General features: G+C 45.6%; 1 protein-coding gene across 1 annotated transcript in view; it reads left to right on the forward strand.

Moving 5' to 3' along the window:
* The window catches only part of gbe1b (glucan (1,4-alpha-), branching enzyme 1b), a 92,360-nt gene that overhangs the window by 7,988 nt on the left and 71,498 nt on the right, over window positions 1–12,874 (forward strand). Inside the window, exons 2-5 of the mRNA XM_030337070.1 lie at window positions 336–505; window positions 3,343–3,458; window positions 7,130–7,255; window positions 10,175–10,310. Coding sequence (XP_030192930.1) covers window positions 336–505; window positions 3,343–3,458; window positions 7,130–7,255; window positions 10,175–10,310 — 548 coding nt within the window. The remainder of the gene's footprint in view (window positions 1–335; window positions 506–3,342; window positions 3,459–7,129; window positions 7,256–10,174; window positions 10,311–12,874) is intronic.

Raw genomic sequence — 12,874 nt, forward strand, 5'->3', positions numbered from 1 at the left:
ATTGAACAGTAACACCTCACCTTCACCTACGGCCGCTTCATGCGTTATCTGATCCAGCCAGAGTACTTCTGAATTCAGAACACTGGTATTATGAAATGTGTTTACGCGTATAGTCTGACCACAGGGCTCATGTGAAATCTCTGTGGGTATTGCCATCCTCAACGTTTTTATTGTATTGTTCAACCTCATTGAATAGGTATGGCCTATCGATAACACTGTTATTATGAAATCTCTGTATACTAAGGTATGGTCGGGCCATGACGCTCTTATTGTGATATCTCTGTTTAGGTACGGACAATTTATAATGCTGTCATTGTGAAACCTCCCCATTATAGGTACGGCCTGCTTGGGAAGCAGCTGGCTGCCCTGGAGGAAAGGGAGGGTGGCATCGACCAGTTCACCCGGGCCTACGAGACCTTCGGAGTCCAGCGTCGTCATGACAACAGCCTGGTGTTCTTTGAGTGGGCCCCGGCTGCGGAGGCCCTCTTCCTGGCCGGGGACTTCAGTGAGTGGTCCTTCTCCCAGCATGCATTGCAGCGCACGCACGCACACACGCACAGGCCGGTGCTAAATTAAAACTTAGGCGGTGGTATTTTGTATGAAGGTGGTTATTATAGATGAAGAGACGGATGCGCCATTCAACCCTGAGGGTAAGTTTGTCAGATCAACAGACTTAAAATGGGTCCTATAAACACATTAGTATAACAAGGCTTTATCAGTCTATTGTATCCGTCTATCTATTTATCCGTAGGATACTTGGGAATGTATAATCTCACGACGATTTAAATTGTGTGAATACGCACCAGAGCTTATGGTAATGGTGCACTATTAATGATTATTTAAGGCCCTCTGCATTTCCAAATCACCTTAATGTGATCGTATTTTGGGAAAATTAGTGTGTGTGTGTGTGTGTGTGTGTGTGTGTGTGTGTGTGTGTGTGTGTGTGTGTGTGTGTAAGAATAGCAATTGACATGCCTTAGTAGTCCTTGAATAATAAAATCGTCCCTACAAAAGAACATACCAAAAAAAAACGGATCCAAAAAAAAGTTATCCCTTGAACGAGTCTTAAATTACCGTCTGCGGTGAAACCACAGGGAAAATAAAAAAAAAGTCAGTTGCAACATCTTAACGCTACATTAACTGAGATTTACCCCACATCCGCTTGTTTAAGCACCGAAGGATCCAGGGAGGCGCTGGATCCAGCAGGAAGCACTGGTACGGGGTTGGTGAGGGTTTAAGACAACCTGGGAGTCTGTGGTGTGGTAAATATTGATTACGCGGGCCAAGGCAGCATGCCGATGGCGTTTCCTTTGAGTGCGGAGCGTGCCGTTAACATTTCAGCAGCTTATTTCATCACACTCAGCGGAGTCGTTCGCCGTGCAACCTTTTGCCTCGCGATGAAATCATTCCCCGCCGTCAGCTCCAAAACTTTGAAGGTAATCTTAGGATAATGGTCGCTGGACTTTTTTACGTGTGTAGATAGTATACACATTGGAAGTGAACTTAATTGTAATCGATTCGATTGGTATGAGAGCAAAACAAGCCATGCTTGAGCAGTAACTACTTTTTGTTGGTCTGGGTAGGATGGCCGAAAGTCAATCTCGCATTCTCCTCTTTAATGTTGTTATTAAGACATTTTTTATTCGTTCAATTTGTCTTTACCTTTCCCTTAAAAAACGTGCTTAAAAAAAAAAGTGCTACAAATGTTTCCTCATTAAAGCAAAATTAATGAATATTATGAAACTATTAATGTTGCTAGGGAATTGATTTTGCATTTGAACAAGCCGTTTTATGTGGCATCACTATCAGATTTATGAAATCAAAATTGAGGGGCGATTCGTTGAAACGCATCCTCATAATAATAAAAATCTGCTTTATGTCGGGGTCTTTTCCAAGCCATTTCTCCTCATCATTACTCATTTAGACTTTATCTTGTGTACCGCAGCAACGATGATGTAGCCCGTTGTTACAATAAACCACCAGAATCAATCTTTTACCACTAATATTTTATGGCCTGGAAAATTAACTTTGGTGTATACATTCTACACCCATCAGTATGTTTGGGAGCCATTCTGTATGATTCATCAGAATATGAAGGCAGTAACCTAACCTGTCGTAACCTCTCAAGACACAAAAAACGAGCAGCACCATTTGTCTCAATTGCCTCAGTAAGTGGACTTTCACAATCTTGAAATGCAGACACCCGCTCAGTTTTGTGATCACGGTCAGTGTTAAGGAAAATAATGTATATTTTTATAGAGAATCCAAGTATTGGGTTTCAAATATCAGTCTGCTAGCAAACCTAAACTTAGCAGAAGCTATCAGTACACTGTTATGGCGTATGTATTGATTTTATTTGAAATCCCTTATGGCTAGCATGATAGTGTATAGCAGGATCCTGTGTATTTCAGCTGGCTAAGACCGCAACCTGAGGTCAAACAAACTTTTGTCAACCCTTTTCCACCGTATTCAACTCCGACTCTTCTCTCTACTTTTTGTGAATGTTTGGTTTCGCCTTTGGGTTTTCCCGGCCATTCAAAAAGCTTTCCTTTCCTGTTTTAATTATCTTCCAGAACGTATGGCTGTTCTAACGTTTCCATTCTGTAATAGATTAGGTGTTGACACGACTCCGGCGTATTATTTGATTTAAATTTCATTGCAAACGTGGAACAAGCCCCAGCAGCCCTGGCTATGAATACGATGGAGACGTAAACCCAACATACTGCTGTGTGTGTGTGTGTGTGTGTGTGTGAGTGTGTGTGTGTGTGTGTGTGTGTGTGTGTGTGTGTGTGTGTGTGTGTGTGTGTGTGTGTGTGTGTGTGTGTGTGTGTGTGTGTGTGTGTGTGTGTGTGTGTGTGTGTGTGTGGTCACTTCTAGAGTGACTGTAGTGATTGATTTGCACACCTCAATAGTTGGTTTTCATGAATACAAAACAGACACGTATTACTGCACAATAAACACAACATGTTCAATTCGGATGCCAAAGATTGGGATTGCTGTTGATACGTATGTGTTTCTGTGTGTGTGCATATGTGCGTGTGTGTATTACTGCTGGCTGTGTGCATAGCATATAACACTGCATATAAAATCATAGTGATGGTTAAGTGTACATGTTTTTTAATGGTGCGTATAAGTTAATATATCGAAGTAAATAAAATACACTGTACATAATTAAATAAACAAAGAAATGAAATTCTGTTGGATATGAAACATGCATAATGCAAATATCACAAGAAATGCAAAGTATCGTCGTGGTCAGGTGACTTTATCGCTATAACATTAAATCAAGGGCCCAGTAAACATTATGTGAAATGTAAAACGTTGTTGTTCTCCGTACTCCAGACGGATGGGACAAATTCTCCCACCGCTACACCAAGCAGCCATTCGGGAAGTGGGAGCTGGTCATCCCGGCCAAGGCGGACGGGTCCCCGGGGTTGGAGCACGGCTCCAAGCTCAAGGTACGTCCCGGGGGGGGGGGGGGTCCGAATCCCCATCCCCTTCCTTCACTCTTTAAGTGTGAAGGAAGTTAAAAGTGCTTTGACTCTTTGAAATCATGTTTACTCAAAAGCTCACCACGTCTGTGCTCGGCACAAGGGAATTGATTCAATTTGAAGTTCATTCGTTATTGAAATCATTCAACTTGAGAAGTAGCACGGTTGATTCCCACTCACAGCGAGCGACGGTCTGTTGCGATAACCCGATCGGGCAGGGATTAGCCCCTGTGCTAGCTCAAGTTGTTGTCGTTGTTATTGTCGTGATCTGTGAGAAATCTGGTGGCACGCTGAGGGGATAACACCTCCCCCGTGCCAGATGCACAGGTAAGAAGAGGAGAGCAAGAGGGAGGTGGAGGAGGGAGGAGGAGGGATGAGGGAGGAGGAGGGAGGAGGAGGGAGGAGGGATGAGGGATGAGGGATGAGGGAGGAGGAGGAGGAGGAGGAGGAGGATCTGGAAAGATGAGAGGAGGGGAGATGAGTTGTAAGAACATGAGAGAGGAGGTGACGGAGAGTAGCAGGAGGACGTGATCAGCAAGCGGCAGAATGCGTGGCGGTGTCGACGGTCGTCTCTTCGGGACCCCTGGTAGTGGACTCTGGCACTCACCTCTCTGGCCTCCCATTGTCAGCGGAGGTCAGTCAGCGGACGATAAGAAACAGATGGGATCCCTGGCACCTGGCCGGCCCTCGTTGGCCCCTGACGCCTGGCTGCCTGGCCGCGTGTCTGGCTTCACAATGAGAGAGTGAGAGAGAGAGAGAGAGAGAGAGAGAGAGAGAGAGAGAGAGAGAGAGAGAGAGAGAGAGAGAGAGAGAGAGAGAGAGAGAGAGAGAGAGAGAGAGAGAGAGAGAGAGAGAGAGAGAGAGAGAGAGAGAGAGAGAGAGAGAGAGAGAGAGAGAGAGAGAGAGAGAGAGAGAGAGAGAGAGAGAGAGACGCAGACACAGACGCAGACGCATTTTTCGCATTTCTTTCAAGTAAAACCCAACTCCACCTCTGCCTTGGATGTCTTTTTTTTTTTTTGCATTGCACTTTCTATTCACACTTCATAGTTCCTCCCTTTTCTACCGTTGAGTCATTTATCAGGCGCTTTGATCCACAGTGATTAACGGTGTCTACCAGAAGCCTGTCCGGGCTCGCTCACCCTCCAGGTAGACCGCAGACACCCAAGGCCGAACCCAGAACATTTTGTCTGGCATTCTTTTTCTTTTCAGCCATTTTATTTCCTCTCCAGCGAGCCTAATGCTCGCACATTCATAGCGGGCCACTGCGCGATGCGTCTCTATGCCAGTTCATTTGTCATCCAGCTTTATTTCCCTAATCCCAGATAGCCTGGAGCTTGTCGTGGTGGTGTGTGTGTGTGTGTGTGTGTGTGTGTGTGAGCCCCCTCCCCGCGCCCAACAGACGGCCGGGTCCTAATGAAAAAAGGCCCGTGGGGGGTTCGGTCCGACGGCGCCCAGTGAGCTGGCGGCGTTGGAGCAGCCATTACAGGACAACAGTGGAGGGAATTAGTCGAGGCCCGACGCCTATCGCTCCACCGGGGCGCCGACCAGGGCCGGCGCCGGGTCGATGCTTGGCGGGGGGGCTCCTCGCGGCCCCCCCCCTGCTGTCCCCCAGCCTTTCTCTCCACCCCCCCACAGAGGCAGGACACGGACAAAGCGCCGGTTGTCAGTTGGAGTCCCAGAGTCCACTTATCCGACCCCCCGCCTTCAAGACTCTGAACTGAAAGGCGTTATAAACGAGGGGCACTGATGAAGGCTTGTATTTTCTTTTAAAAAAAAATCGCCCTCTCGCCGCGAGTCTCTCGCCTCTGTCTGCACCACAAATCAGATTTTTATTGAAGCCATTGGGGGGGGAAATTGTGCCCCTGAAAACGATGAAAAGTCCAACAAATGTGTCGGTCAAGGCGACATTACCGAGAACAAAGCCGGCCGTCAGTCAGATCTGCCGATGCGCGCCTTGAGGACTTCCTCTCCTCCGTGGTGAATGGATGATTGGGGTCTTCAGCACAAACCTTTCAGAGCCGACTGTACCCACCTAAGGCTTGGCTGCGGGGGGGGGGGGGGGGTTCGTTGTGAGAGTAGTGTTTTTTGTTGGTTGATAGTGTCAACGAGGAGAAGGCTATAGCTCGAAGTCTAGGGGACAATACATTACATGTCCTTCTGTAAGGAGCTTCTGATCGCTTACAGCACAATTATTCGTCTTGGATAACTTTGATATCTTTGGGAATCCTCTGGGTGCTTTTTGATTGTTTGTTTTGTTTGTCTTTGTGGAAATTAATAAAAATGAGGTCGCAAAAACAACTGCAGCGGGTCTTTTCTAAAACAGCCAAGGAGTGAAAAGAAAAAAAATCAGTTCTGCAATACAAGCAATTTAAATGCACATGTGCTGAGGCAACAGCTGAGCCTTCAGCTATAGGGGGCATCCTCGCTTGGTCGCATTAACATGGAGACAGAGTCCCGCCCCTCTAGGCAAGTGCTGATTAGGTATGTGTAACGTCTGGGCTGGAAGGAAATGCAGAGATGCTGTGACGCGCACTCGCACACGCGCACGCTCTAGGCATCTAATCATGCAAAGCAGCAGTGTGGATAAACAGATGTTTAAACCTACGCAGTGTTTAGGTTATTTACCTTGTTAAAAGAGGGATACGTTTAAGCAGCATATTATGTGTTAACATACGAGATGGATTTCCGTCTAAGAGTAGACATTGTTTTTTAGTTTGATGTAGGGTTTGCATTTAAATCTGAACTATGGTATGTTAAGTTGGGGCGTAAAGCTCCAATTGGTGCTGATGAATTCATGTCTATGGGAGTGCCAGTCTTTTTTTTCTTTTTTTTTATGCTTTTAGTGCAGTACTGAAGCAACAAAGAACGCATTGTGATGAAATGAGCGATGTCTGATGAACTCTACCACCCCAGCTGTGTCTTTGTCTGAGATCTGCTTTCCTGTAATTCAACACAAACTCATTATTCTCCTTCTCCTCCGCTCCAATGAGTGATGTGCTGGGGATGGATTAAAAGCCGGCTAAAATCATCTATATTTAAATAAGTGAATGATTTTAGTCATCTGGGTTTGTGTCATTGACCCTTAACATTGAACTCCTGAACTGGTAACCAACATGAAGTTTGCTGTCATTCTTAGCATGAATGTACCTTATCACAGCGTCCTGTTCCTTCTGCAATTCATCATTATAGGGGGTTGTTAAGAATATTGTGTTCATATCACATGTTCATGTATGAGGCACTGGTCAAATGCATGCATGTCAGAAAATGTAATTGTTGAAACATGGTGATATAAAATGTATTTTTGGTTCAGAAACTATGACAAACTTATTTGTTGATTTCCAAAACCGTCAAATAAAGTTTTCTTCTGGCAACTACCCCCTCCCCATGGTGGCATATATACCTTCATAGTACATATATGATGCTAGGTGCGGTCAGTCACCCTGACTCTTTATCCAAGAAGCTGTCCACACTCTTAATGTGTAACTTGAGCGTGTTGGGAGCACACGCTCCAGAAGTGTTTGTCACTTCTCATGTGTTTTTTTTTAAAGAATGCGTTTGTTTTTGTACTACTGGGTATGTAATGACGTTTTATAATGAAGGTCTCCCATGCTCTACCCTCCTCCTCTTCCTCCTTCTAGGTGGTGGTCCACACCGAGAACGGAGAGCGTCTCTACCGCATCTCTCCCTGGGCTAAATACGTGACGCAGCAGGAGAACGCTCGGGTCTATGACTGGGTGCACTGGGACCCCCCCGAGCCCTACACAGTAAGACCTCCTGGGACTATTTCCTTTGAATTCCTGTTATTACTTGTATGTTTTATGTTTTTATTTCATAACAAAAATTATAAAAATATATATATATTTAACGATATTCAGTCATCAACAATTCCTTTAAGAATCGTTTAAACACTGAGAGAAAAAAAAAGCTGCAACACTTGGGGCTGAACTCATTGAAATAATAAGCCATTTGGCGTGTGCTCTGCGACCCTCTCCAATGCCTACCAGTTGAGTATCCCTGGGTCAGAGTGCAGCTTGGCTAACCGATGCCCACACGTTGGACTGCAAACACAGGGCTGGACCCTGAACCATTTTTGGACAACCTAGCCGTCGGACATCTTGCCCTGTTTTTAGTTTTTGCAACGGGAGAAACATCACGTGGTGGTCTTTTCGTATCACAGCTAAAACGCTTGCTGCTTGCTTCCCCGCCTCTGCGTCTCTCTGACTTAAAGCAGCTTTATAACAAGCTGCCTCCCCCTGCCGTTCCCCACCTCCACCGCTACCAACCCACCCACTTCCCCGGCTATACAATCACTCAGGAAGAGCTTGTAGACACGAGAAGAAAATCAAAGTTGTCGTTCTATAGGTCCAACTCTGGCAGGAGTAGACTTGTAAAAGCAACTGAGAGTTCTTATTGAATATTCTGACACGGGCCATCACTCATGTTCTTCTGCGTTTCTCTTTTCCTTCGCACGCAGTCAGGTTCACTCCTCAACGGAGCTACCCCTTTTTCCCTTAGAAGTAGAACTACCCTGTAACACCCAGGTTAAACAATTACCTACAGCTCCCCTGAAACAACCCTACAGTTGTTAAGGGTTTGAATGCTCAATGGATCCTTCTGGTTGTTTATCCTCTCCTTCGTCTCGGATGGTAAATGTGCTGATTGATCGGGGCGTTTTGGCCATGAAGTCACGCAACCTGCAAACTTTCCCTCCAAGCCCATCTCTTAAGTTTAGTGCCTACGTTTAACAGCCGTTTCAGTTTCGGTTTTTCACTTTGTTCGTCAACTACCCAAACGTAAGCCTCGCTCAGCCACGGCAGTGCATATTTCCGACTCGCTCATTTGGTCCCGAAAGTCTGCAGTTGGATGTGTCTGGTGAGAGGTGACATCAGTCCACCTTACTGTGCAGCTGAGTGGAGGAGCCTCGGCCAGTAAACCCGATGACGAATGTGGAAGTGGCTCAAAAGTCATAAACAAGTGCAAACATTACCGCTACTTTCCTCGCTATATTAATAATATTAATTAAGCGTTCGTCATTTCACATTCAAATTCGACTTAATCCAAAGCAGCATGAATGTTAATTTATTATTAAGCCAGTTTAGAAATGTGGATAATGACATTGCATATGTTGGCATCATCTTACCCTCGCTGGGGTTTGCTGATTGGCCGACTGAATGTTGTCACAGGCCTAGCTGCCCGTGTCAGGCTTTCTACACGCTGTCCTCGCCTTTTAGTTTCCAGCAAGCCTCATTTAATGCTACATGCAGCCATCTTGTACGGCGAAGATAGTGTTGCTGCTTAAATGGGCTTAATTAAACCAACTTGGATAACTTTCTTTAACTTTCCACTCATTGCTGAGTGTTTGACTGTGAATACAATAGAAAAAAAAAAAGGCCTTGTGTTTGCAAGACGGTGTGCCAGTTTCTTCAGTGTATAAATAACATTAAATTAATTCAAGCTCCAGAACAACCCTTCCTCTAGCCAGGGACGCAGCTTTCCTCCTTCTCCACACACTTAAATCCACTCTGAGCGTATCTGAATGCGTTCCCAAGGCTGCTAATGGGGTGCGTTTTGACGCTGTTGTTTAGCAAGTAAGACACAGCGTGCCGTATAGACGCGCTGTTCCGACCACTTAAAGGCAAGTGTTTCTCCGCCTTGCTGCCTCGGCCGCGGCTCAGTGCGGGCTAGCGGCCTTGCTTTCCCCTTATCTCTGCTCCACGCCACCCCATTAATGAGCGCCAGCACGCCCCCCCCCCTCCCCCCCCCCCCCCCCGGCGGCGATGTCATTGCTCTTTCTCCTGAAGATTCCATAAGTTTGTCGGCAGAAAAGAGTCTGGTAGCGTTGAGTTACGCGTTCTGACAGCAGGACATTTACATTCATGCTTCCGCTTTATTGATCCCATCATGGTATGTTATTGATTGCCCCTCAGAGGATAAATATAAAATCGGATTTCATACATTTTAGTGAGTATTTAGTGAGATTTGAGATTTGGATTGCAAAAGAATACTGCATAGAGAAGGCTGTTTTAAAACTAAGTTATGTACATTTTAAAATATATTGATGAATAGTATTAGTATCATTGTATGCACGGCTACTGGATGCTGATATATTATATATATTTTTTGTGAACCGTTCAAAACCGAAAAACCTAAATGAAAAACAAAAAGTGGTAATATTTTACACTATCCTTAAAGAGTAACAAAACTCAAACTTCAAACCGACCACATGAGATTGCTCTTGTGAAACAGAGTTTTTTTAACCTGATGTTCGGATTGGTCCAAACGGAGCAAGGTAATGAGGAACTAATCCGCCTGAGCGTGTGCTCCTGTCCCTGAGGTACCATTAAAGCGTTCCTCTATAAAAGCAAAGCAGGTGTCAACTCCAGCAACTCCTGTTTTACACACGTGGGTACATGGGCACGCTGCTGTATGGGGGCATTGCCATGGCAACATTGCGGAAGCAACTTAAAAAGGTGTTAAGTACACACTTAAAGGTGTACTTAAAAAAAAGTGCATTTCAAGGGCACTTTAAAAAGGTGCATTTTAAGTGCCTTTACTGGATTGAGTTCTAACTGAAGTGGTTCAACCTTCAGAGCTTTCTAACAACGTCATATGTACAATACGCTTACCCGTGTTAGGCGTTGTTGTCAAAGTCTCTCTTCTTTCTCTACCTAACCCCCCGCTAGCCTGTCCACAAGCGGCCGGACAAGCCCAGGAGCCTGCGGATCTACGAGTGCCATGTGGGCATTGCCTCCCCTGAGGGGAAGGTCGCCTCATACAGCAATTTCACCGCAAATGTGCTGCCACGCATCAAGGACCTGGGTGAGGGTCGCACGCACGCACGCACGCACAAACACATGCACGAACGTAGGGCCGCGTACACACACACGCACGCACACACGCACGCACGCACGCACGCGCACACACACACACACACCTCTGTCCTATCGACTGAGAGTGAATACAGATACATGTCATTAGTCAGCAGGCATAGAGCTTAGAGATCCTTGATCAAGGATGCCTACAGGAAGACTGCGGACATTGGGGATCGAACCTGGTACCTTTCAGCCTGGAGTCCGACAGCAAAAGACTATCATTATCCCCCCCCCCCCCCTCCCCGCCTCCCAACTATAATCACTTTACCTACTGGTTCTCTTTGTGGTGGTGGTATTGTTTAACGTCTATGGAGCTCAGCGCTTGAATCTGGGCTTGTGTGTGATGCAGTCATCAGGTTATTTTTGGACGTTCCTATAAATCTACGCTTTTGTTCTTTTCCTCACTTCCATCGAGAGAGAGAGAGAGAGAGGGGGTTTATATGTTTTCCTCTGGACCGTATGCTGACGAGGGAAAGGGATGGGAGGCAGTCAGCGTTTCAGAGATAAACCCTCCGCATGGTTGAAAGACGACATTAAACCGCCTTCAAGGTTACGAGAGGGAAGGTATATCACGGTCCGCCTTTTTTATTTTGGCACGAAGCGGGCATGAAAGGATCCGGCAGTTACCTGACAATGCAGGATCCTGGCATGATCTTCATGTTCTTCATGATCTCATGTTCTTGCTGGAGTTTAAAGAGAAACAAGGGAAGGAGATTGAGAGGCCGCGTCGGTTGGTTAATATGAGACGCATTTCCAATGTAAGGTAGGACATACGAGCCCCCTGAGGCCCTCCGGATCTCCCAGATTCCCGTTCCCTTGCTCTCTGCAGGTCAGTCTTGCCCCCATTGGAATCCTCCCAAAAATAAAAAATAAAAGCCAGCACCAATCACCGCACAGGGAAGGGAGTTTTCAGTTCATGATGAGCCTTGAACGCAGCAATCTGCCGAATAAAAAACGGAATGGCGCCACCCAAGGAAAGTGTAGCAATCTACGGAGCAATCACAAGGTTTTTTTTATCCGAAACGGGCAATGATGAAAAAAATGAACTGGAATGGGATAGTCCCACGAAGGGTTTATAAGGAGTATGATTTGATCAATCTGGATTTCATTGGCGGCAATGGAAAGCTAGCTGAGTTTTGAGGGTGGGGTCCCATTGGGGAATTCTATTGTTGTAAACATTGAATGACAGATCCTCCAACGGGAGGACATCACAAGTGCTTGTCTGTTTTAGAGGGAGTTTGATGCATGGTGATTCGATGGTATTGGTATTTTAAAATCTGTTGAAATACAGATTTCCCTCTATGCTTTGCTGCATAATATTGACATGAACAAGGTAGAAACAAGCGGGCAACATGGCTCGGAAAAATGTTATCTCACATTGTCTTAAAAAAAAGAAGAATCAAAAACAAATACCCCAAACCAAAGTGGATAAAGTAGTAAACGTCCAGGACTCAAATAAAACCCACAAAGGTATGAATAATTCACACAACAAACTGAAATGGATGTTGCCGCAAAAAAAAAAAAAAAAATATATATTTGGTGTGTTGCAGTTGAGTTTCCTCTCCTGTTCCTCAGCGCTGAAGGTCCTTAACCCGTCGGTTCACGCTGCGCCGTCAGCCCATATCCAGCACTCCCCTCCACAAGGGGACCCTGGCTGACTAACATCTAACCCTCTCCGCGTGGCACTCAACCACTTGGGGAGAGTCGGGTGTGTGAGTCGCCCCTCGCGCTGTTTTGTGTTGAAGTGGGCATCGCAGCCGGTGTGACCATGAGACCAAGAGTGTTGGAGAAAGGGGTGGTGAGTGACCCCCCCGACGGGTTGACTGACCTGTCGTCCGACATTATTTGTCCTGTTCCTGCGATGCAAAAAAATGTGCAATGGGTTACACTGCTTCAAAGGGCCTCTGTTTTACCACCTGGTGTGTGGTTGATTAAAAGGGAGAATTCAACAGCTGGCCTCCTCAAAGCACCGTTCAACAGGAATACCAATACATGAGAGGATGTGCTGCATATTGGCGACCCATCCATTTAATTATGAAGTTCTACCTATTAAGAACTACAACAACCTTTATTGTGGTCATTATTTCATTGACTGCATGTAATCTTGTTTGTGTTGATATGGATCCTCCTGGGCCTGAAATAAAGAATGATATATAATCTGTCGCATTGCATTCTCTGGATAAAAAAGCCTGGGATTTGTCTGCTGGGTCAAGCTGAAATATTGGCGGTTGGTGGTTTTGATAATGTTCCTCTGCTTAGGTTGATACAGGTCGGACTCCATTAGCTATAGTCTACAATTGATTGAAATCAATTGGCCGTTTGTATTGAAGAATTCAGAACCTTTTGTATTTGGAAAAACACTCAAAGATGGCCAGGCTTATTCATTTCAGCAGCGATTTGTAGTTATTTTTTGGAGTGTTTCACTGCTTCTCATTGGCCCAAGGTCGATGTCTGAAGGCTGTTGGAATTATAAAACACATAAAATGACACGAAGAGCACAGAGGAAATTGT

Source organism: Gadus morhua, chromosome 16 (assembly GCF_902167405.1).
Source record: "Gadus morhua chromosome 16, gadMor3.0, whole genome shotgun sequence".
NCBI classification, from domain to species: Eukaryota; Metazoa; Chordata; class Actinopteri; order Gadiformes; family Gadidae; genus Gadus; species Gadus morhua.